At 49.6% G+C, this 24,523-nt stretch overlaps 1 protein-coding gene across 1 annotated transcript in view; it reads right to left on the bottom strand.

The window, feature by feature from the left end:
- Positions 1-449: 449 nt before the first annotated feature.
- Positions 450-24,523, bottom strand: part of ADRB2 (adrenoceptor beta 2) — a 37,482-nt gene continuing 13,408 nt past the window's right edge. Inside the window, exon 2 of the mRNA XM_027778700.2 lies at positions 450-4,008. Within this exon, the coding sequence (XP_027634501.1) occupies positions 3,974-4,008 (35 nt within the window). The 3' untranslated portion in view covers positions 450-3,973. The remainder of the gene's footprint in view (positions 4,009-24,523) is intronic.

A 24,523-nucleotide genomic window follows, 5' to 3' on the forward strand; every position in this document is an offset into this window, starting at 1 on the left:
TTCCTCTGTTGTCAACCTGTGAAACCCTTGGGAGACTCAGCACCCTCTTTCATCTGGGTCTTTTTATCCTCCTTGGGTTTTTTGACCTGTCCTCCTCCTGGTTTGCTCATGCAGGACTGGTACCTGCACAGACTGCCCTCAGTGCCTCTCTAGCCTTGTCCCACAGGCGCGTGCCCACAGTGCCTGGAGATATTGCAACCCATTGCCTATCAGCATCAGCGAGCTTCATGGAGAGACGCTGCAACCTGCTCTGGTGCACTTTACGTTCTGACTTACCCTGGCTATTCTTCTTGCATTCAACCTCCCCTCCAGGTAGCCCCAGCACCTCCCCACAAGCTGCCCTGGCAGCCACAGGAGCACAGTGACTTTCTGCTCCCACCATCCAGGTGCAGGCCCTTCCTTCGGCACCACTCAATGAATAGTGCAAAAAAGAAGAGTGGGAAGAGGAGGACTTTTCATTCTTTATTTGTAGGAACAATTTGTTCGGTGAGAACAGAGCTCTTACAATCACAATGGTGCTCCAGCCAAGCGCTGTACACAGAATCCCCATGCAAGCGCTCCACGTGCGCCAAGCCTGCCGAGCCCCCGCGCTGCTGGTGGGGCACGGGGATCCCTCTGTGCCCAGCCATGGTTCCAGCTCACACATACGATTTCCAGGCAGGACAGACCACAGCTCCCTGTCACGGCACGGACCTCTGACCCCCACCGATCCCAGTACGGCTGCACAGGCAGTACTGGAGCATCACCCACCTCCATTGCTCAGTCTGGGCTTTTGCTGAAATGGAGACTTTGTTGTGTACTGTCCCTCGCAGACGTTGGTTCCCCACGGGATAGGAGAGCTCATTGCCAACACTGGTCCACTTTCAGACACATCTCAGTCTCTGCCCCTTTCCTGTGCCCCACGTGCTTTGCAGTGAGGGAGAGAGCAGCCCTAGAGCCACTGGGGAGACTGGGCATTGCCAGAGGTCCCAGCTGCTCCACTGGTGGGTACCGATGCCCGACAAACTCTGCACAGCTGAATTGACAAAAAGACTCATTCTGTGCCGAACTATGGGAAGGACAGGGAGTGGCAGCAATCAAGGAGCCGGAAAGGTTCTTGGAGGAGCAAAGAGGAGCGCTGGTCAGGTGGTAGAGACTGACTGGGGCATAATGAGCAGCAGGTATTTGAAGAGCATCACTAGGAATAATGGAATGAAGTTTTCAGGAGGAAATGCAGGTGGAATACTAATAGCAGCCCCTGACATGGACTACAGAGCAATCTCCCAAAGGACAGCACAATAACCCTAGTGTCAGGACAGTTAAAAATAGGCCCAGCACACCACCAGTAAATGCAATACATGGAACAAGCCTGAAGGGTCATAGGCAGATGGATTCATAATACATGTCTTCTATCTCCAACTCTTACAACTCTGCAAGGAAGCAATCAGCAGTAAGCAGGTCACTGCTTTTGGGCCATGCTGGCAAATTATCAGAGCAAGTGTACCCATTTCACTTGCTGCAACCTGCTCTTGCACACGAAAGGATTTGTGAGAAAAAGGACTACAACGATCGCATGCGTGTCTCTAACCTGAAAACTATTCCCAAGGGCAGTGTTTCCAGTACGTAACAAGTGACTGGAGCCAGCCAGGAATCTTCTGAGGAACAGGTTTTGGTTGGGAAGTATTTCCATTCAGCAGCCACACAGGTTTGGACAAAGCCTTGGTGGGGCATCTCAGAGGGAAGGGTATGGGAGAAGCCAGGCTCCCTTGGAGCAGCCAGGACCTCTGCCAAGGGATGCCCAGGCACCCTGGCTCCCTCCTGAGCGTGGCAGCTGTGGGAGAGCAGCAGGACACTGGAGAACCCCCCTTCTCCCAGAGAAACGATTCCCCTCTGCAAAGGCCACACAGGCTTTCCATAAAATGGGATGCCTGGCCACAAGTGGATGCTGCTGTTGTGCCAGTTTTTTAGCAAAATGGGACGGAACAAGCCAAGGCTGAGCATGGCCCATTACAGCACAGCTACAGCATTGTCTAGAGAGGCTTGTGTCTGCCGGTCTCAAACCGGCTGCATTAAATGGTCTGTACATGGATATGTCTTTTGGACAGAGCAGAAAAGGGCGTTAAACCTCTGTGAGCACCCTGGTAGCAACTTGCCTGGCTGAGGATAGGGCCCCCTGCAAGTGTCCAAAGCCAGGATGTACACACAGTAAGTTTGCTTCGTTACAGCTGGGGGTGCTGAGAGGGCACGATCTGGACAAGCAACTTGCACAGAGGCACATGCCCTGCACAAGCACAGCTGCACGGAGAAAATCTGGCTGGAGCGGCAGAGCTTGTGCAGCCAACAGCTGTCCTGCTGTCCTTCCCAACAAAGCTTTGCCCAGCCTGTTCTTAATTCTCGAAAGATCAAAATTGCACACTGACCCCAGGGAAAGTATTTCTGGTTTAATTGCAGCCTTTTCCTCCTGCCTCACATGCAGACCCCGCATGCATGCCCGGATCTGGCCCGCTCAAGGCAGACACCTGCCCCTTGGCCCGCTTCCATCGCACAGACACGCAGTACACGTTCCCCTTCTCCATCCCCTCTCAGATGTGGATGGTTGTGGGGAGGGTGCTCTGCTAGCAGCTTTGCATCAAGCAGCAAGGAAATAAATAAATAAATACAATTGCACATGAGGGAAGGGGTATGCAGCTGGAAGGCCAAGAGAGAAGGTCTGAGATAGGGCTCCCGGTACGGTTCAGTACCAGCACATTTTGCCCAGGCCTGCGGGAGCAGCTTGGTGAACAGAGACCTGCAGCCACCCAGCTGGGCATGACAGTCTGCAGCTGGGACACCACCTGCAATTAAAAGGCGCATATTTTCCTGTGGTTTTGAACCAGTTTTTCCTACTATTTTCTACCTGAGCCCCTGCCACTGCCTCCGTCTCTCTCTCTTTCTCTGCTTAATGAGTTTTTTACAGTCCAAGGTGCAGAAGCTTAGCGTGCAGCCTGCTGGTGCACTCACTTCCACAGCCAGGAGAGGGAGGATGCTCTGTAATGTTTTGGGGCTGGGGTGTTAAAACTCGGTTCCCAAGCGTGGCTGGTCAGGTTAGCATGTGACTGCTTGCAAGTAAAAGGATCACCAGGTTCAAGCCTTTCTCCTGTCTGAAGTCCAGGCATTACAGCTGCAGATTTGTTGGTGTAAGGAGCAAACAAAGGCCACGTTACATCTGCACTGTGCAACGTCAGCCTCATCTAGTAACAGCACTGCACTGGGCATCACGTTGTGCACTGGGCAGGATTTGCCCTGTACTAATACTTCTGCTTGTTTGTGGGGGTCTGGGCCCCACACACAGTACACGTAGGCCTAGAGAGAAAAAGAGGTAGACAGAGAAGACACCAGAAGGACAAACAAGCACAGAATAAGTCAAAGCAGTCTTCCACGCTCTTGCTTTCTCAGTTGTGGTCAGATTCCTGTTTCATCTGGAGCCCCAGCCAGCACGTGGACAGGCAGCTGTGAGCATGTCCTGCCAGTCCACTGACCTGACCACAAGGCAGAGACCTTGCTGTGCCTCTTCCAAACCAGCCACTGGAGATGGCCACATGGTCCTGGTACCCTCTTCCCTTTTGAAAGTGCTTTCTGAGGATGCTGTGCCAAGGAAACCCGTCTGCACCTTTTGTGGTGGTTTGGACATTTACCTCCTTCAGTTCAAAGGGCTCCTGTAGCTTCTTTCCAGCGCTGGTTTCATATGCAGTGACTCCTGCCAAGTGCCTTTCTTAGTGCCAGTCCACCATCTGTGTCCTCCAAGGCTAGCAGAGCCTTTCCTGGTCCTCTAGTTATCCTTCATCAGCTTCTCCTTCAGGTGATGCACAATGGACTATGGGTTGGGATGAAGACATTTGCCAAGGCAATCACTTCCCGCAGCATCCCCAGGCTCAGAGAAGCAAGGCCATGCTCCCACTCAATCTCTTCAGAGCCCTCATGAGCTCAGGATGGTGAGGAAGACAGGTCAGCCCATTCAGCTCTCCACCATTCCTGGGCACCCAGGGATCTCTATGTGACAGAGAAAGAAAGAAAAAAAGCATCAGTTTAGCATGGCTGGGGTAGAGAAGGGATTCAAATGCTGAAGGTAGGAAGAGAAATTACACTTCCCCAGGACTTGTTGATCCTGCCTGGTGTACACCATGTCCACTGGCTCTGTCTTAGCCTTCAGGCACCCTCCCCAGATGCTGTGAACACCCCTACTGAAGCAGCCAGTGGTTGAATGAGCACCAGGAGCAGCCCACTCCCTCCATGCCCAGTGGTGCCCTGCCCAAACATGCCACTGCGTGCTGGTGCTGCACCTCCTCCAGCTGGGTGAGCTTCTGCCCCCATGTTTTCAGTGATGTTTCTACAGTGCTGTTACACTTCTGAGCTGTGTGAGTGGGATGATCAACCAAGGCACTGGGCAGGGGTTGCAGCCCCTGGACTGCTGGCTGCTTTAGTACCTGAACGATGATTTTCCTGCAGTACTACCAAAAAGCAAAGCTTCTTTGCATGAAATAATCGGAACAAACAGATGTCTCTCTACATATACACTCAGGTCAGCTGCCCAGTAGATAAGAATATATTTCCTTCTGGTCTTAATATCTGTGAATCTACAAAAGGGAAGAAAAAGGGCTTTTTCTTGATTGTGGAGATATCTGAATGACAGACACATTAGATGGAAAAATGGGAAATTAATCTTGAGATAGAGCAAGGAACAAGTACTGGATATGCCTGTGTGCTTTTTATGTATTTGAAAGTGATATTTTAGTAAGTACATGGCAAAGATTATTGTCTGTGGGGAGCGGGGAGAAAGCAGCGTTTAAAACCAGAATGGATCTGCAGAAAGGAAAAAAACATATTTGTTCTTTGGGAACACAATGCCTCTCTCGGAAGAATACTGGGTATCCAAAATGAAGTTGTATTTCTTGCGCAACTCAAAGATGAAGTTCCAACATGAGAGAGATGATTTGCAACAATGTCAGTTGCTAGCATCTCTTTAACGACTGCTCACACTCCATCCACCCTGCAAAGTGTGTCTGTCCGTCTGTCCTTCCTTCCTTCCTTCCTTCCTTCCTTTCCTTCTTTCCTTCCTTCCTTCCTTTCCTTCTTTCCTTCCTTCCTTCCTTTCCTTCTTTCCTTCCTTCCTTCCTTTCCTTCTTTCCTTCCTTCCTTCCTTCCTTCCTTTCTTTAGAACCACACACAGCCCAGTCTGTACCACACCTTATTGCCAAGAAGGATTCTACTTTGCACCAAAGAAGGAAGAAAAGTCCTTCAACTTTCTGTTTCCTCCTCCTAGCTCCCCCACCCCATGGATTGCAATTACTTCTGGTGCAGCCTGAGCAGTGAAGTGTGGGCTGGGGCTGGCAATCGTTAAACACTGGGATAAGGAGAAACTCATTTGCTAAAACAGCTGGATTTAGATGATTTGGACTTGTTAATCACTACTGTTCAGTTTTGTTCATGAGGCACTGTAGGCTATCAGAACTTAAAGGCATCACAACTGTCACCCAGAAATCTTGCAAACCAGGAGCTCTTTAGAAAATTCCTGAGACTTCCCATGTGGAATAATAGCAGCTCCACATCTCCAGCAATTTCCACAGGCAACAGCATGGAACAATCATGCAGCATGGGATCAAAGTCTGACAGTTTAACCAGGAAGGAAAGTTATACCAAATATGAAGTCATGACGATGAAATCAGTGACTTTCTGCAATGCGGTATGCTAAGCATGCTGGAGTTTTTCCAGAGCAAAACAGGAACCTCTGAGTGCAGCTTTTCTGCCCTTTTTCATCAACTTGAAGCCAAAGGGCTCTTCTTCGGCTACCCTATAGATGGGGCTTGTAAACTTACAAAGAAATCTGAGCCACGCTGTAAGCTCCCAGGGCAAAGCCACTATTGCAGAGAGTTCAAATGTGAAAGGAGGAGGGAATTCTCTAAACAAATTGCATGTCTGCATTCAGGAAAGAGAGCCACGAAGCAGAGCAAGGTTATGTTCCTGACTCTGCATCCCTCAGCCACTGTGATTTAATTGCCTGCTTTCCTAATTGGAAAGAACTTTGCTCTTTGAAGTGGTGTTACTAAACACCCTCATCCCTCACAGGCCAGTTCCCAAGGTCCTGACTTAGTTCTTCCTAGGAATCCAAAAGAAGTCAGTGTTTCTTGATATCTAGATATTTTATGACATGATTCTTATAAGTGACTTTCTGGTATTCCAAATCCAAGCCATGCACATGAGTTTAGATAGGAGGCAGAAGTCCAATGTCCTCTTCCCACTGCCCCGCTGGATGAGCTTCACATTCAAGCTCCAGTTTCTATGGCAATAATCACAGTTTTGTTTCATGACTGGTAAACTCTGTCGCTCCCTGCCAGCAAACGCATCACGTCGACTGTGTTATTCACCACTACTGAGAACAAAAGAGGTGGGAAAACTGGGCCCATGTTCCCTTAGCCCTCTTGCATCTCCACAGGGCCAGATTCCAGGTAAGGGTGCAGACAAGGAGGCGAGTGTGAGTGAGGAACATCCCACGTGCTGCAGCTCACAGGTTCTACCTCGGCTGTCAAAACCCTTGGCTGGAGCTCGGAGCAGCCATCCATCCCCATGGCTGTACAGCAGGGATGTGGGAACCATTCAGTGCACCCAGCCGGGGTTCCTTGGGGCTGGGAGCATGGAGAATGGCTTTTATTTCTCCTGTCTGTTGATGATAGCTGTGGCTGGAGCCCTGGATAATAAGTAGAAAAGGAAGGACTGCAGTTCCCCTCTGGTTTCTGAGGTTCTCCTGCTGCCTCCCACCTCTGCCACCATGGGAAAGGCTGAGAGATGGGTAAGGAAGGCATGGCCTCAACTTTTTTTAAAAAACAGAAAGAAGGTGAGGGCTTATTTCCCTGGGACACCCATGGCCCCATCCTACTTTGCAGCACCTCCAGGCTACCCAGCAGTTCACAGGGACCCCATTTTGACCTGGTGGCTTTAAAGCAGTTATGCCACACATGGCTGCATTTCACTGTGTGCAAACCGAGCCACCCAGCGCAAACGTGTACCATTAAGAAAGGAAGTCACTTATGAGCAATTAAGAGATTGGCCAGATGCCAACAGAAGAGGGGTGTAAATCAGCTTGTCTCCACTGGCTGTAATGGGGAAGGGCTGATGGACTCTGAGGCGACAACTGGGCTCTCTAACTTCCCAAAGAGCAGCCAGCAGAAATGCAGGCCCTCCTTGCCAAAGTGTCTTTTAAACAGCAAGGTTGTTTGGGAAGCCCTACCACTTCAAGTGGAAATATCCACTTCTCATCTCCTTCTGCTTAAATCCACAGCCTGCAGGCTGAAGCCACAGCAGAGCAGAGAGGGGCCAGCACCCCTTTTACAGCCAGGCTTTCACTTCCAGCCCTTTAGAGAAAAGGTGGGAAATCTAGAGAAACAAGTAAGGATTAACACTGAATGCTGCCAGCACAGAATGCCTACAACAACTGCTTGTGTCTCTTGGAGAAGAAAAGTGCAGCCAGCATCTCCAACCCTCCAGACTAGCTCTTAGCACCAGTTGCAAGCACAGCCCCCCCACATGCCCCTCTGTCTTCAGCTAGGACCACCAGTTCCTCCATGGACATCTGCATGGTATCCATCAGGAGATGAGGGTACCTCTGTCTTGCTCTCTACCATCATCATCATCACAACACAAGCCAAATGGTCAGATTCATCCCTTTATGACTCTCCTGGAATAGTGACAGGCAATGAGACTAATCACTTTACACAGGAGCATTGATTTATCCTTCTTTTCATTAATGACCTACTACATGGAGCTCTTTGAGACGTAAACTGTGGTGAAGGTATGTTGTGTCATTTCCATCAACTTAATACCAGCAAAATCCACGGAGTTGCTCTCTGTCATCACCACTGTATCCCAGAGCAAACCCTGGCCTGCTGTTTAGTAACAGTGCTAGGACATGCTGAGCCCAACTACTTTTGCTCTTGTTCTGGTGTAAATCAGCAGCAACATTCTGAAGTCAAGGGAGTCTAACTTTCCTTTAGACTGCCATTACGGTGCTGACGTCAGTGGAACAATTTCAGATTTATGCTAGTGTCATTGAGAAAGGAATTGGACCTAATGATTTACACCACTGTAAAGCTGATGTGCAAGGGGAACTAGGCTGGCAGCACATAGCCTTGTCCAGGCACTGATGGAAGACAGGGCTAGCTACCCAAATAACGGCATAATCTGAAGAATCCTTATTTATGGGCTCCGAATGTGTGCGCGCACGTAGGAAGGAGGTTTGGAAGATGGCAATTAAAATAAACAGCAGATCACTTATCCTAAACATCTGCCTCGTAAAAGCAGAAAATCAGATGTTGCCCTGGAATGCATGCTATTTGCTGCTCCAAGTAACACAGAGGGAGCACAGCTCGCCTGACCTCTTCCAACATTTCCTCTGCCCTGAGATCTGAATTCCTCAGGGTTCACAAGTCAAAACATAATATTCAAAACAGAAGTCAGCTGAAGAGACTCGTAGCTGCTGTTCTTGCCCGTTGCCTGTTCACCTGTGGGAAGCTTGGATTTGCTCATCAGACAAACATGATGAGAGGGATGGACCACCCACATCCCACAAAGCAAGGGATGTGTGGAGACAGGCCACATGCATTCATCTTGCTAACCATGTAGCCAGCTGGATATCACTAATTTAAATTCCTTTATATTGTTCCAGTACAGCCCTAGAAGAGGTGGAAGTCTAATGATGAAATCACTTTTGGTCATTAGTCACAATACATCCCAGGCTCAAGGGCAGCCATTCTGATGCGTGAAGTTCTGGAGAAAAAGTAAAATGACCTTTTCAATCAATGGGAATCGACTGTAACCCACATAGTCACAGCGAGACTTTAAAAACATCCCCTAAGGGACGTTTCCCAAGGGGTCAAGCAAAGGATGAAGAGGAAAAAAATTCTCTCCTTGGCCCTAGGCTGTAGATTGGCAGTAGATTGTCTTAGTGGTTTACTAAGTGGTTTTGCAAATCTTAGATTTGCTTCACTCAATTTGAGACGTCTGTGCAAATCTCCATCCGAGCTAGTCGTCCAGAGGAATGGACACTCTGGGAGCCCAGTCCTCAGACTAGTGTCACCACCTGCAAGGCAGCTGAGCGGCTTTTCCCCAGAGCATCAGCCGGGTTCAGGTGGAGCAAGGGCAGGGCAGGAGGGGATTTCACTCCATCGCCTTCCTGCACTCCAGCAGGCGAGACAGTCTGTCAGCCTTTCATTGCACAGGCTCTGCATCCAAACAGGGGCTTCCAACCTCATGAAGTTTGGCACAGGCTGCCTACAGATCCTCCCCTCTTTCCTTTCCTGCCGCTTCAATCTCTCCGTGGAAACTCTTGCTATTTTATCATGTTTCAGCAACCTGTCATCTACCATTTGCCAACAGCTCTTCCTATAACCTTTAAATAGCATATGTTAAAAGTGCAGAGTGTAAAAAGAATTCTAGGGTACAACAACATGAAATGAACCATCAGTTGCTTCTTCACAGATCAAGATAAAGTAAGAACCAGTTAATGCACGGTAAGAAGCTGAGTTGTAACATAAGGGCACAAGGAACCCCAGAGAGTACCGATCCCAGAGTTAGGCTACTTTATGAACATCCTTAACTAAGAAAGAAAAAAAAATTACGTCTCAGCCTTTTTAGTTTGCTGTAACCCACACCTCTGCTTTAGGGCATATCTGCACCTGGCTGTATGGGGTGATGTTCTGAGTGACACACGGTGATGCTACTTGTTTTGTTGCAGGGCTCTGACACAGCATCTTTCCTCCACAGAGCTCATCCATGACCCCTAGGTACAAGTCACAGCCTTGGGAATGCTGGCAGTGCTTTTAATACTTCATAATGCATCCATCAGCTCAGGGCTTGTCTTTCTTCCCCGCCATTCTCCCCTGCACCAGTTGGTGCTTCTTTTACACTCCTTCCCCATGAGCTCTCCTATGGGACAGGGTTCCAGCAGCCAACGCAGCAAAGCCAGACTTTGACACAACTTCCCTAGTGTCGGTTCTTAGCGCATGTCCAGCTCGCTCCTTGCTAGCCAGGCACCAATTTAACTTCACATCTCCACTTGTTGGTTGTCACTGAAGACCTAAGTCCTCTTTCTCCTTTACCACCAGTTGAAGAACACAGATCTCCCACCACTAGGATATCACCCAGATCTGCCAGGGTCTTGGTAAAGACCCTTGGTCTTAAGTTGATGCAGATGCCAGTTCCATCATTAAATCTCAAACCTGCATCTTCATTTACTTTGCTGAAAAATAATGTCCTAATCAAATTCTAGACTTGAAGGACTTCTTTTTTTCCTGGCAGAGGATCATCAAAGTAACTCTGGAAAGTGGCCAGAATGTGAACAGCTGCAAAGCAACAGGATTTTAAAAGCGACGTTATATTATTTCTCTCTCGTTTGCTTGCCCCAGCTTTTCTGAGGGGGTTGTTTGTTTCCTTTTTTGAATTTTGGGGAAGTTGGAAGAACATTGTTTGCTTCTTTTTAATCGTTGAACAGATTGAAGGTGGTTCCCAACAGAGCAACAATTCTCTTAGAAACTATTAAATAAACTGTAAAATTCTGCAATCCCCCAGCAGGAGCTCTTGACTTTGGAGAGCTGGAAGCCTTGTGTAATGCTTTTCTGGGATTTTATGGTTTTTGGCAAATCATGATTTTCCTCCCTGTGCTTTCCTGACGACAGCGCAATGCGCTAGGGCATGTGCTGCTATCGCGTACTCAACTCTTTGCAGCTGATAGACTTCACTCAAATCTTGCAACTGCGTAACTACCAGGGCAAGTGGGAGGACTGTAGAAAGGGAAGGTACTTTCTGAAGCCTTAATGGAAGAGGTTTACTCTGAAATACTGCATGTACACATGATGCAAGTGTAAAATACCCTGTACGTGGGATCTCACTATGCTCTCAAGGTATGGGAACATGACTTCATGACTATGCAAAAATCCACATCCTTTCGATACTCTGCAAACCTGAAATTATGACAGAGGTCAGAGCCCTGCATGCCAGATAATGTAAGCAATGCTTTTGCCTTAGGTTGTGGCACACTGTAATTTGCTTTCCTTGGTGTGAGGCCAACATAGTGCAGACCTGTCCTTAAGCTGGGCTTACACCCAGTTTCCTATGCAGTTGTTTCAACTAATACAGACTTAAACCCAAACCAAACAAGTTCACAATGAGTAGAACATTCCTCTCCCTGTAAGAACAACAGAATAGCCAAACAGCACCCTCACTCCTCCACCTGCCTCTGTACTTCACACCCTGTCAAAAGGAAGGTGCTGGGGTGGGATTTCAGCTCCTCTCCTGCCACAAGCAAAGGACACAGCTCTGAGCAACCTGCTCTCACTGACTGTGCTTTGAGCGGGGGGTTTGGATGGGATGGTCTCAAAAGGTCCCTACCAGCCCCAGCTATCCCGCAGTCCTGTGAAATACAGCAGGTAGGAGCACTGCTGTGTGCCAGGCTCAGAAAGCCATGCAACATGGAAAAGGATATACATGAAGACACCACCATCTCCTCTTTCTCACCAGCCAGCTGTGAAAAAGCAAAGACTTCACAAAGGCCTCCTAATTTTCCTATGAACTGTCTGGTTTCTGCCCTCTGGGCAGCACACTGAACTTGTGGGGCTGCCAAACACATTAGCTGCCAGGCTGGTGCCAAGGGGCATTCCAGTGACAGTTTCCCTAAGGGCTCCTGAGGCTCCCAGTGAATTGCAATAGCAAGGAGCCTTTTGATTAAGTGTCACTGGCATTTCAGTGCCAAGGTGTTGGTGACATGGGCACTACCAGCTCAAGTAGAGGTCCACCACTGATTTCTTTACAACTGCATTTTTCCCATTAATTCAGGAGTTCTCCATTTTCCTGCTGTGCTGTGGTTTGCTGCTGTGTAGGCTACGTGCAAATGAACAACCAAAAGCGCCAGCCTTTGATGGAAGCTGCTAAACTGAAGGCAGCCAATTCTCTGATGAGATTGCACATCAGGGTTGTTTCTCAGGTTTGACAAGATGTGGTCCCACTTAGGGTCAAGCTGTTCCTTAAAGCTCTGCCAATTTCCTTCTGGCCCAGGAGTATTTGAAGTGACAGGCTGCCAGCCCCAGGAGACAGAGGTGGACCACCATCAAGAGAGCCAAATTCAAGGGCCGTTAAGATAGAGATTAAGCCCAGGTTGTGCCCTGCCCTGCTTTTAGATGCAAATCTATATATGAGAATAGCAAACGATGGTCCTCTGGATGAGAAAGGGCCAGGGATCTGACAAACATGACAGAAGTGGCCTATCAGCAGGTCATTCGGTGCTTACCTGTGAATGCCTGGAGTGGTTTCACACTGAAAAAAGTCCTACGTTTCAAGAAAGAACCATTTGCGGACATTTGGCTTCAAGCAATGAAAATCCTTCTCCAGCCTTAGCGATGTCATCACTTGTGGAATTTGGGTCTGAACTCTGATTTCCTCCAACTGCTTCAAATGTTCCAAGGGTTTCTGGGAAACCTTGTAAATGGGGTTTGGGTGGTCTGTTTAATTGTTTTATGCAAAATAACCTGGGGTCTGGGGAAGATGCAGAAGAATTTTTATTTTAGAAAGTCCAACAGTGTCACGGGGCAGCTCTCTGGTAACTCACCGAGCACTCAGACAGGGTTCGGTTTTCAACCAAAAAAAGCAGGGATATCTTCTCCACACTGTCCTTGTGACATGGGGAGACACTTACACGAGAGGATCTTTCTCAGTCTGTTGAGTGACCCCATGAGTTGGCAGCAGCCACCACAACACTCCAGTGCTAAATTGTTCTTAAAGGTCTGATTGGAAGAGCAAACACGGGGAATTAGGAGTAAAGCTGTCAATGCCAGGTGGCTTAACAGAAACCATCATGAAGCCACCACAGTGTCCCACAAGGCTGCCTCCATGCTCTATTGGTGCAAGGGTCCAACGGGTAACAAGCAGAAGCAAATCTGCTCCCTTTCCTTGTAAAAAACTTCCTTTTTACTGAATAAAGTGGGAAGAGTGAGCTTTTCCTATGCCTTGCATATCATTGCTAGTAAAGAGGGGCTGAGTCACATTCAGAGACCCCATACACAGCCATCGTGTTGGCTGGAGATAAGGGAGTGGGGAAGAAGGTCCATATCTCTGCTTCCAATCCACTGGCAAACACCCAAACCAGCTGTCCCATGGTCGGTCAGAGCACAGAATCTCTTTTTGGAGGAATTTGGTGCATTTCCTGCATGCATACACCCATAACTGACAGTCACAGCTACCCAGACTGTTGTAAGCTGAATTCTGCCACCTTGAACTGAGCATTTCCAGGGTGGCTGTCAGGCTTGAACACGGGATGGGGACACAGGTGGAATTCAGGCCAGGTGAAACTGGGTATTACCATCTCCCCCTTCAGAAACACAGACACTTAGCATCCCCGGTTTTGTGCTTTGCTGTGAGTTTTTGTCATGTTGCTGTGGTTCTCTTGAGACTCTTCCTGGGGAGAAGAGGCAGCAAGAGACTGCGAGACACAGAGGACATCCTCAGTGCCTCTCACGTGCAGCTCTGCGGCTGTCCCTCTTGCAGGCGCCGTTCCCATGCAAGGCTCCAGTGCGGATGATCTCTGATCCCAAGGGCATGACTGGAACAGCCTTGGATGTGGGAAATGGTTTACAACCAAGTCCCTTATCCTCAGGCAGCCTATACACCCCACGCTAGCCCCAGGGGCTAGGCAGAGTGCAGGGGGCACCGAACCAGCCGCTTCCAGCACACTTGTTAACGGCCGTGCCTTGCTGAGCTGCTGCAGATGCTGGGGTCCTGCTGTACAGGACTGGTGTGTGGCAGAGCCTTGCTGGGGAAGGACACGGGTGGCTTGTGTGCATCCACCTCCAACGCTCCTGCTGCCCAGCCTGCCTCCACACCCCTCTTCTGCTTCCTTGAATAAAGCCAGAACGTGACGTGCATCGGACACAGACCTCATGTGATGCCAGAAGGGGTCTGAGGCCAGACAGAGGACACGGCTCCCGTGACCCTCCCCGAGAAGGAAGGAGGTGCCTCTGCAGCCCCCAGCGCCGCTGTTGGAGCGTGGTCCCGCTGGCAGCTGGGAGGAAGGAGGAAGGGAAGACATTTGCCTGTTTACATCAACACAAAAGTATTTCCGTCATTTTCAAAATGGTGCGTTTCATCTGCTGATCTTGAAGCAGTCGGGAAAGAAGCATTCTCTCTCCCACCCAACAGGTAAGGGGCTAGGATCCCACCAAGGTCACGTAGTGAGCCAGAGCCACTAGTGATATAAGTCTGGTTTCCAAATCTCTAGTCTTCAGCCAACTCTCTGGGCAGCTCTGACATTCCCTGATGAATGTGTGAGCCAACAGTAATGCTAGTTTATGACTAACATGACTAATGAGGTAAGGCGGATACTAGTTTAAACTCAGAGACATAGCGGATACCATTTCACCCACAAATAAAATTCTTTATTCAAATAAATCCCTTCCTTTCCCTTAGAAGAACTTGTTCTCCAAAACTGTGTATTATCCACCTGCTTGACTTCTTGGGATTGGGATGTGGCAAAGAGGACAAGGGACAGGGCAGCTGCATGAGAGGCAGTTAGGGGAGAAATTCAGTTCTTGCGATTTCACATCATTGTGTTACACAATTTTGTATTTAGCGATAGGATCCAAGCCGTGGGACAGGTCACAAGCAGCTGTTCCTAAATATGACTTCAGTGATGCACGTTTAAGCATCACCGCTTGGGAAGGAAGGAGGAAAAATTCACCAGTTTCTGTTCTGCCCCCATCCTGCAGGAGGGGGACCACATCCAGGGATGTGGCAGCATTTCAGGGGCTGCCCAGGACAGCGGGGGTTTGCTCAGGGCTCAGGCTGCCTTTTAGCCAGACTGCAGCAGGTTCACAGGGCAAAAGGGAAGCTTCTCTGATGAATGAGAATCAAAGTAGAAACTGGTGAAATGTTAATGCTGCAGCGGGGCAGGAAGCACTCTCTTCTCAGGAGTGGTTACAGAGCTCGTAAAGGTCAGGGTTTCTTTATTAGAGCCTTAAATTTTGACAACATTTGACCTGGCAAGGTATTGCTGCTGCCACGGGGAAGTAAGAGATACGCTGGTGCCCCTTGGGATAGTCGATGGCAGCTCGAAAACTTGACGCTGGCACGAACGTTAACAGCTCAGAAGGGAGCAGGCAAAGAGAAGAGGGGAAAGCAAACAAAGGAAGGAGAAGAAAGAAAAACCACAGGTTCCTGCGGTTTACTTAAGGCAGACTTTGGGGGTCCTGTATGGTTTGCTACCGCTTGGGGAAAGGCAGTTATGTAAGTGTAAGTGACTCAGCACAGAGAAACCGTCTGGAGACGGCGCGTCCTTCCCCTCATGTGGCAGCAGTGACTGTGACTAACAGAGTACGTAAATAACACAAAAGCAGCATTGCCGTCCCAGTCACAGCCCTTTCTCCATAGCCCTGCTGCACAGTGACTGTCCCACAGGACATAGCAGGACACATTTGGCTCTGAGGAAGGTGGAGGTGGCATTAACCTTCTCTTAGCTGGCATCCTCCCTGCACACCTCCCTAAGCCGCACGGGGCACAGCAGAAAGCAGCTCTCCACCACGCAGGCAGCTCTCAGCCTGTTTTCTCCACAGCAGCGGTTTCTCAGTTTCCTAAGACTAAAGAAAGCCTGGAGACTCCTGAGCAGCAGCACAAGTGGCCTGCTCTCATCCAGCCAGAGAGCAATCGGGCATCAGAAAAGGACGTGAATGTGGCAGAGCCATGAGGAACTGCAGAGCACCGCACTGGAACAGGACCTGAGGCAGGTGGGGTCCCCACCTGATGCTGTCTCCCACCTAGGAACAAGTGGAAAGTCTTATCTGAAAGGCTGGGCAGCACGTTATGCCCCTCAGACAGCCTCCCTGTAGACTGTTTCTGAACTGCCCACATGCATGACTTCAGTGCAGAGCATCTATCGGCACTCCTTCCCATCTCCTCCTCACAGCACTTCAGTCTAATAAAGAATGAACTTATTTTTCACTTCACACAAAAGCAACCTAAAAGCAAACACATTCTTTTCACCCTGTGTATGCTAGAGTCACACAAGCAACTTGAAGGAGAGCCTAAGTGGCAATTATCTGCAGTCATGGTTATATCATAGGTATTTGGAGGACACCACTCCTGGGAAGTCCTGCGGCTCTGTCATCCGATTAAATGGGTGACAACCATGTTAGAAATACATAACTGTGTGGGCAGGGAGGGACACGGAGCCCTAGCCATCCTTTATTTCTCTCTTGTGCAACAAATCTCCAGTAGCTTTTCCCAAAGTGGCTCCGGAGCTTAAGTCTCATTTTCAAAATTGCCTTGGATAATCGCTCGCTCAGGAGTAGATGCTACTTGATGACAGTAAGTCCAATTCTTTTTCCCTTACCCTGCTCACACACATCAAGGGTGGAGCACAGAGGTTTGTGCCAGGGCTGATAAATACTCCCAGGGTTTACGGGGCTAAACCTGTGTGGAAAACACTCTGCCTCAGCGCGGCTGAGTTCGCACTGCGCTTTGGTTTCCTGCATCAAAGCAAAGCGACAGGCACCCCAGCGGCGGCCGGCGTGGTGAGGTGCTGCACATGGCTGATGGTATCGCAGGCAGACACAACACGGCTGGCGGGCAGCCGCCCAGTTCTGCAGCGCAAACAGCATGAAGGCAATGGCCAGGAATCCTCGGGTGGAGCGGGCACTACACCTGGGTAAACACAACCACAGCAAGAAGGCCTGTTTTCCCAGAGCCCAGCCTCCAGCTGGTGATTGCAGCGCAGCAGCCCTCAGGGGCTTTTCTGCTTTGCTCTCTGGCAAGCACCTTCTTCAGCGAGTGAGCAAATGGTTGGCATCTGCCACAGAGATATAAAAAGACTTCCCTGCAAGGTGGAGCTTGGCTTGTTGATGATCTCATGGTTTCAGTCATGGTGACCTGCTGCACTTGGTGGAGGCACCCCTTCCTCCAGTGCCCCTGCCCTTGCCCTCCTTCAGCAGCAGCTACTTCTGCCTTCAGCTGAGTTTTCAGCCAGGGAGGCTGTGATCACCTAACCCATCCTTTCCAGTGCAAATCCCAGCTGCACACAACGCAACAGCAGGACCTGTCCTCCTGGGGCCAGAAAGAGGGCTAGAAGTCAGACAACCCTTGCAGAAGTTAACCAGAGGAGAGGAAAAGCCCAGCAAAACCTCTACAGGAACATGCAGAAACGTCAGAGGCAGAATGTTCAAGGGACATTGGGTTCTCACTTCATATTTTCATACATTTTCATATATTCATATATTTACTGTAATTTCCCTGCTCTTTAGGAAGGGCCAGATCTTAACCTCCCAGCATCATGACCCTGCAGCAATCACAAGCTGTGCTGTAAAGCCCAGCTGTAATGTGAAACCCCATTTAAAAATGGATGGTCCCAAGACTTCTGCAGGAATGACAGCCCTGGTATTTACGGCAGGTCCAAGCGGCTCATCTACAGCTCTCTGACGGTCTGATGTGGAAGGGCTTTCGGGTTTATTGTATTTTAACTCAATTGCATAGTTATGACAGTATTGAAATCTGAAGGCCTCCAACTACTTACAGAGAATGACCAGCAGCCGTGTAATGTCTGATTCCTCCACATTTGACCCCGCCGTACAAGGGCTCACCACGGTGGCTGGAGGACAAAGCAGGGCTCAGGGTCACAGGAGTATCCAGCTGCGTGCTAAAATGGCCAATAAAGAACCCGTGATATGCAATGAATGAAAGAGTGGTTTCTGTGGCATGGAGATCCACCCAGAGGCAATCCGTGTGGAAATCATAACTGAGCTTTTCATAAATTACTGGAAGTCAGATGTTAACAACTTCCATGTAAGGAAGATAAAAGGTGGAGCGGGTGAGATGCACACGTCTATTCAGCTCTATTATTCTCGCCTCAAAAACCAGTCCAGCCAGCCCTTAAATCACTCAGCAGCTCACCTCTAAATTGTCTCTCTCATTAACAACGAAGTGTTTGTTATTTGCATTGCCATCCTTCGTGGGAGCTGTGGATGGGGATGAGGATGCCTGCAGTGAGAAGCACGGCACAGGCACAGGACGAGCCGCGCAGCCAGGGCCCCAGCCTGCCTCTGCTGCCCTCCTTGAACAGGGCTCAGGACGAAGGATCAAAACAGAATAACTGTGAGCAAAGGGGTAAACCAGCGGAGACACAGGCATAGGAAATGGTGTGCCTCTGGGCTGTCCCAGACTCTTCTGTCCGGGGAAGAGACGGGCAACCCATCACCCTGCATAGGGCAGCCCACCATCCTATGCATAGGGCAAACATAGCATGAAAAAAACATTTTGGTGACTTCTGAGCACAATAATCCCATCCCTATGCTCACACTACAGCAGAGGAATCCTTCAGAAGCACACAAAGTGACCTAACAGGTCTAGTTCCTATTAGTCATTTACTTGTAACAAACAGGAATTGGAACTCCTGGGTAAAATCACAGGGGGGGTTCCTCAGGCAGAGCCATAGCTTGACCTGGCTTTGCTGATGCTATAATTAGCATGTGTACGAAAAAGTATCCATTAGCATCTGCCGACTGCTCTGGCCCAATTTGCATTGATGCTGGTGATGTAATTGCCTCCTTAGCCTGAATTCTTGTATCTCCCAACAGAGGAATGCGGCATCTCAGGATGAATCATGAAAGAAGCAAGGGGGAACGGAAGAAAGCACTCTGCAAACACAACCTTTTTTGTCATCAGCTGAAGGAAAGAAATCTTAACGCATAATTAGGGTTAATGAAAATGGGAAACTTTCACAGGGGATGCAGTCACTTTTAGATTAGGCAGGATTACTCAAGACTAACAAGACAGTAACAAATACAACACAAAATGGCTTTCTACTGCTACTAGGTGCTACTACTCTCCGTAGTGAGACTTAATGACCTAGTGCTAGTTGTCTTACAGAATCCTCACAGCACTCTTGGGTAAGCTCTGGCAAACTAACAAAAGGGTTTCATCGTAAGCGAATCTGGATCAGGCTGAGGTTCAGATTCCTGCTGCAGAAGCCAAGAAATGACAATGTCTGGCAGTTGTGAAGCATCTTCTCTCCACAGCCCTGGCCACCACCTGCAGAGACATTGCCCTCCCAGGCACCGGGCACCTGGCAGGCTCCATTTTGCAGACAAGTGCGCCGAGGCACCGAGATGTGAGATGAGTCACTGCAGCGGAGAGCAGACCTCAGCGCTCTCAGTTTCTAATCTGGGTCCTGTATCGTAGATGTTTGTCACTGTGGAACAGGGTGGTATTTTTGTGCTGTATTTCTTCCTGTGACTCAAGAAGCACCCCCACATGAAAGACTCTGTGCTTCAGAGAGGACTGAGGTCTTGAGGAATTATGTACAAAGTCTGCACAAAGATTTTGGCACTACTGAGTCAGATGTGTTTCAGTAACAGTGCAATCTCCACCCAGAGGCAATATAAATATAACCCAGGCTGCTTTTCAGGGACGGCTACAGACACCGGAGACTAGGGGTATCTCCACGTTACTCCAAGGGCACCTTGCACAGCGGGATAATTCCAGTCCAGATCTGTACCGTGGATAGGTTTGCACCCCTAATACAGCCAGGGCCCTGCCCAGGTCCTGGTCCTGCTAGGCTCCCGCAGGGGGTCTGACTTTCCTTGGGGCACAGTGCAGCTGCGGGCCCCTCCGCACGTCCTCCGGGGCTGCTCATGGCAAAACCATCTCAGCAAAGCGGCGTTGATGCTAGCCACATGGCACGTGCTCACGTTACCGCAGGCACTGGAAATAGCATGGCCACAGCGGACCCGTTTGCCACGCTGACAAGTGTGCACGTTAGACATACCAAGAGAGGTGAACCACACCGCCCTGTTCCTTCCAAACCACAGCTGCTGGCTGGCATGTCTTGCATTGTGGAGACACCCCAAAATAATAAACAAAAAACAAATTAAGAGCAGCAAAACTTCCAGGACTGATGCTAAAGCCCAAGCAGCATCCCTGGTGCCACCCAGGTACCCAAGCCCTTCCCACAACTCTCTTCCTGGGAAAACCTCGTCTCCCCACTTGCATCTTGCAGCTGCATCTCCCTCCTACCACCAAGGCCATCGCTGCACTGAGGCAGGGAGACGGCTGTCCTGAGTTGTCTCCATAGCCGTCAGACACGCTCACTGCAAAGGCACGCACGGCTGCAGAATGACAAACGCCCACTCCACACCTGCCCCGACCGTGCCTTGGCAGGCAGCAGAGCAGCCCCCGAGAAGGAAGCGAGGCTGCCGTTCATTTCAGAGGCAATCATCGCTCTACACAAAGTTTCAACAACTTGGGAAGGAACCTGGGGACTGAGAGGAAATCATGAATTATTGCTTTACAGAATCCTGCCCTGCACCAAGGATTGGGAAGGGACTTTCCAAACACATGGGTTTGTCTTTGTGTCTTCTACAAGGAAAAAGAAGAAGAAGATGCTTCAGGAAGGAACCAGGTTGTAGGACTGCAATGCCCTGGCTCCAGAAGGAGAAGGATGAAAAATAAGGGAAATAAAGATGGTATATCAAGGTAGACAGTATGTTTTTGGAAATGAATACCAGGCTTTCTTCATATGTTGTCCATCACTGGTTTTCTCTGGCCACCTCTATCTACACGTGGAGGCTGCTAATAGAAAACACATTAAAAATACATTTTTTTTAAGCTACCTTCTAATTCTTTCAGCACTCATGGACATTGGAAGCCCCAGCTAATGCCAGCCAGAGAACAAGCAAACACTACGCAAGCATGTCTGCCCCGATTCCCAAATCAAGATGCTGATCTCCCAACCTGTGGTTTTTATTCAAAAAGCAATGCATTTGGCAGGAGCTCTTTTCTTGCCCATTTGATTTGTAGTGCCTTGGGGGATGCTCAGAAGCACTTCATCCCATCCATAGGAGCTCATCCTTTAAAAAATGCCACATTTTTCACCTGATTCCAGCAGAAGTCTGCTGGGAAACTAATTGCCCTGTGTGCCTGTATGGCACAGCCCTCAGTCCCCCTGCCCGCCCAGCCTGCTCTGTGAAACCCTTCTTCTCTCCACCACCCACCAGCCCAGGAGTTTGGCTGGTGGCTCCCCCAGCCCTGCTCCACCGTACCCTCCGACTGCTTCAGGGGCGAACAGAGAGGCTGCCCTGCTTGCCATGAAGTAACTCAGCCCAGTGCTCCCTGGTGCTGGATGAAGCCCTGTGAGCTTCTCTGGATTCCTACCAGCATACAGGACTGTGTGGGTGCCATGGTGCCTGACGGGAGTGCCCGACTCTGAGACCTCCAGAGATTTTCTGTCCTTGCAGGCCTGAGCAGGCTGCTGGAGGCAGGTCTTTGCCCTGTCTGCATGGCTGAAACAGGGTCTCTCCCCTTTCCACCACCAGAGCACCTGCTTGGATTGAAGAAACACCTTCCTGATGTGTCAGGAGAGGCATTTCACCAACAGCAAAGACCACTTCCATGCTCAGAGGTTTTACACGTGGATGCAGAGGGCAAAGCTCATTGCCAGCACAGGAAAGGCAATGTATTCTGGTCTGCCAGGCATGCAAGCTCCCATGTAGGCATCGTGTTGGCAAAACACAGCACTGATGCCAAGATTTCCCTCTGAGCTCACTGTCTGGCCCAGCAGCTGCTGGCTCCTAGGTCCCCACCTCCAGCTCCGTGAGTTCCCGTGTTGATCCCAGCAGAGTGAAGGGGCGTGCAGCTCCCTGCTCCCCATCAGGGCAGCTCTGGGGGCCTTCCACTGCTACAAGGAGATGGAGGGGAAAGTCTTAGCAGAGGCCACAAATAGCTCAGAATGGAGGAGAGGAGGGGATGAAACGTTTTGCCTTTCCAAGCTGTCATGACAGGAAGGGAACGGCTGGTGGGCACGTTGGAGGGGTTACAGACAGGGATGCCAGAGGTGCAGATACTCTGCAATAGAAGGGTAAGATGCAGATACAGGCACCAAAGCACAAACAGAAGAAAGCAGCAGGGAGCAGCTGGAGGCACAGGGATGCCACTGGCATCGTGGCTGAGCTCTGGAGCTGGGAAATCCTGCGGGCTGCAGGGCAGAGCCAGAGTGCAGAGGCACAGCCTCTGCATTTGCACCTTGCCACCACTCCCAAGGAGACACAAGGCAAGGCAATGCCTACACAAGGTGATTTCATGTCAACTTTCTTTGTTCGCTTGTTTGTTTAAAACCAAATCACCCAATTTTGTGCTGTTTGAGCTGTGACAGCATACCCACTGCAACGAATCACATGAAACCCATTGCAGTTAAAATGACAGTGAGGTCCTGAATGCATCTGCAGCGATTTGGCTTACGCAGTCATCTTCCTCCCTCTTTATCACACACACACACTTCCCAACACACACAGCTTGTCCCCATGCTCTAGCAGGGTTAGGTAACCCATTGTCAGCTTTAGGCCACCTCATGACTATCATTGCTTTTGCACTGGCTGGAATGGGAGACAGGAGAGAGACAAATATTGGAATCAAGACTGTAACATGCAGTACAGAGAAGGGACACCTCCATCCAAAACCAAGGCACAGGACAGTCTGATCCTGTGGGTGATGCTGGAGTGAGAAGCAGAACACCAGGGCCATCCCTGCTCCTGCACCACCATGGTGTGGTGGGACTGCTCTGCAGTGCCCTGTCAGTCGGGATGTGGCACTTTCCCTACACTGAAGAAAAAAAAAACTAGCAAAGACAGAAGCAATCCAGCTGTTTTATGGAGCACCTCAAGTTTGCAGTGGGAGTTTCCTCCCATGACAAAATCCCTGGCTTTTCTTCCCTCTCCAGCAATGCAAAGGAGCCGTAAAGTTGCTGTAATGAGCCTGCTGAAAGTTTTGGCTGGCAGAGGAGAATACCCGAGCAGCACAGCACAGGTGTGACATGCTCTGTGCCTTCTCCAAGATCGGGTCAGGATGGGATGTGACTAGGGGCTGGCTTGATACTGCTGCCTTGTGACCCCTGGTCCTGAGGCTGGAAGAGTGGAAAGGTGAGCCCCAGGCTGGATGCCCAAGGCCAGAATTTGTTGGATTTTTACTGGACAGGAGGATCAGTTGTCACTTTTTCACTCATCTCCAGTGGAAACCCTCTCTACATCCCTTCATTAGGTCTGAATGCCCTGTCCCAGCTGTTTTAGTCATTAGTAGGGACAAGGCTCTGCTCACTAGCATAATTTGAACACCTAACTTGGGCCACTTAAATCCTTACTTGCAATTTGCAGATGCTGAGAGCTTTTGCTTGCATACCAGTTGCTTGCAATGAGCCAACTCTTCCTCAGCATCTCCCATCCCCAGGAGGAACCAAACCCTGCATAAGGCATTGGCAACAAGGGAAAGGACAGTCTGCTAAGCAGCCTACCTTCCCTCTGAAATGCTCAGCTGAGGCAGTGCTCAAATACCACCTCCCTTTACCTCACACTAGTCCTCTTGGTGAACTGGGTGCTTGTTCTGCCGCAGGTAGAAAAATTCCAGCTCCAATTTATCACTGGTTCCCCAGCATGATCCCACTGCATGCCAGACAGCTCAGCCCCAGCACGGTGTGCTCTCACTGTGCTCATCACTCAAGTGATTTGGGTTTAAACATCACCCCACTGCCCTGTGCCAAGACCTGCCCCACCATCTGCCTGCTCCTTGCCTGGGTTGTCTTCTCAAGGTGCTGGCTTGCAAGGCCACGGATTCCAGCACTGGTTCTGTCAGGCAGGAGGGAAGAGTAAATCTGAGAGCAGATTTGAGGCAAAAAGGGAGCAGAAAGAGATTTGAGGCAAAAATATTTGATGCCATTTACAGGTAAAAGCAGAATGTTTTAATTTGGTTGGGGTTGCTTTTCCCCTGCTCTTCCTGAAACTGGAACCCTACTGAAGGTGGTAGCACGGTGCAAGGCAGAGGAGACCATCTTTAAAAATAAAACAACACTCACCTTCCTTGCTCTGGGAGCGTAAATTAGGCTGGCCACTTGCCCTGGACAACTCCCTTGATGCTGGGAATAAACTGTGCATGCATCGCCTCTCTAACCCACAGTTCCCTAGCAATTCTGCATCACTCAGAAACTGTCCACTTTCCTTTCGCCCTGCCACCTTTCTCCTGCCAGATCTGCTGAATCAAACTCACACTGGCTGAAAGCAGACAAGGAAAATACTGATGTAGGAGGGAAGAGGCAGCTGTCAGACTGCCTGCACTGAAATGCAGATCCTGCTGTCATGGCATTTCCCAGCCCTGTTTCTCCCTCCTCTCCAATCCCTTTCTACCTTCTCCTTCCTTTTCCATGGGATCCAGCCTCTTGCTTTCCAACTTGAGTTTGCTGCTGGTGTCATTGTTCCTCTTAGGACTGATTTCTCATTTCCATTTGTTTCTTCATCATCTTTTTATACTCTTACTGACTTGTATTTCATTTTGCCTCTGTTCTTTGGCTGCCTCTATCTGTCCCTTGAACCATTCTGCTTAGAATCCTCTTTTCATCAACGATCTGTACTGTATTTATGACTTTAATGGCAAAGTTGATAGCAGCCTTCTTACAGACACAAGCCCTGAGTAAGCTGAAGTTGTCCAAACCTATGCTAAAAAAGTT

The sequence above is a fragment of the Falco peregrinus genome, chromosome 8, assembly GCF_023634155.1.
Source record: "Falco peregrinus isolate bFalPer1 chromosome 8, bFalPer1.pri, whole genome shotgun sequence".
In the NCBI taxonomy this organism is placed as follows: domain Eukaryota; kingdom Metazoa; phylum Chordata; class Aves; order Falconiformes; family Falconidae; genus Falco; species Falco peregrinus.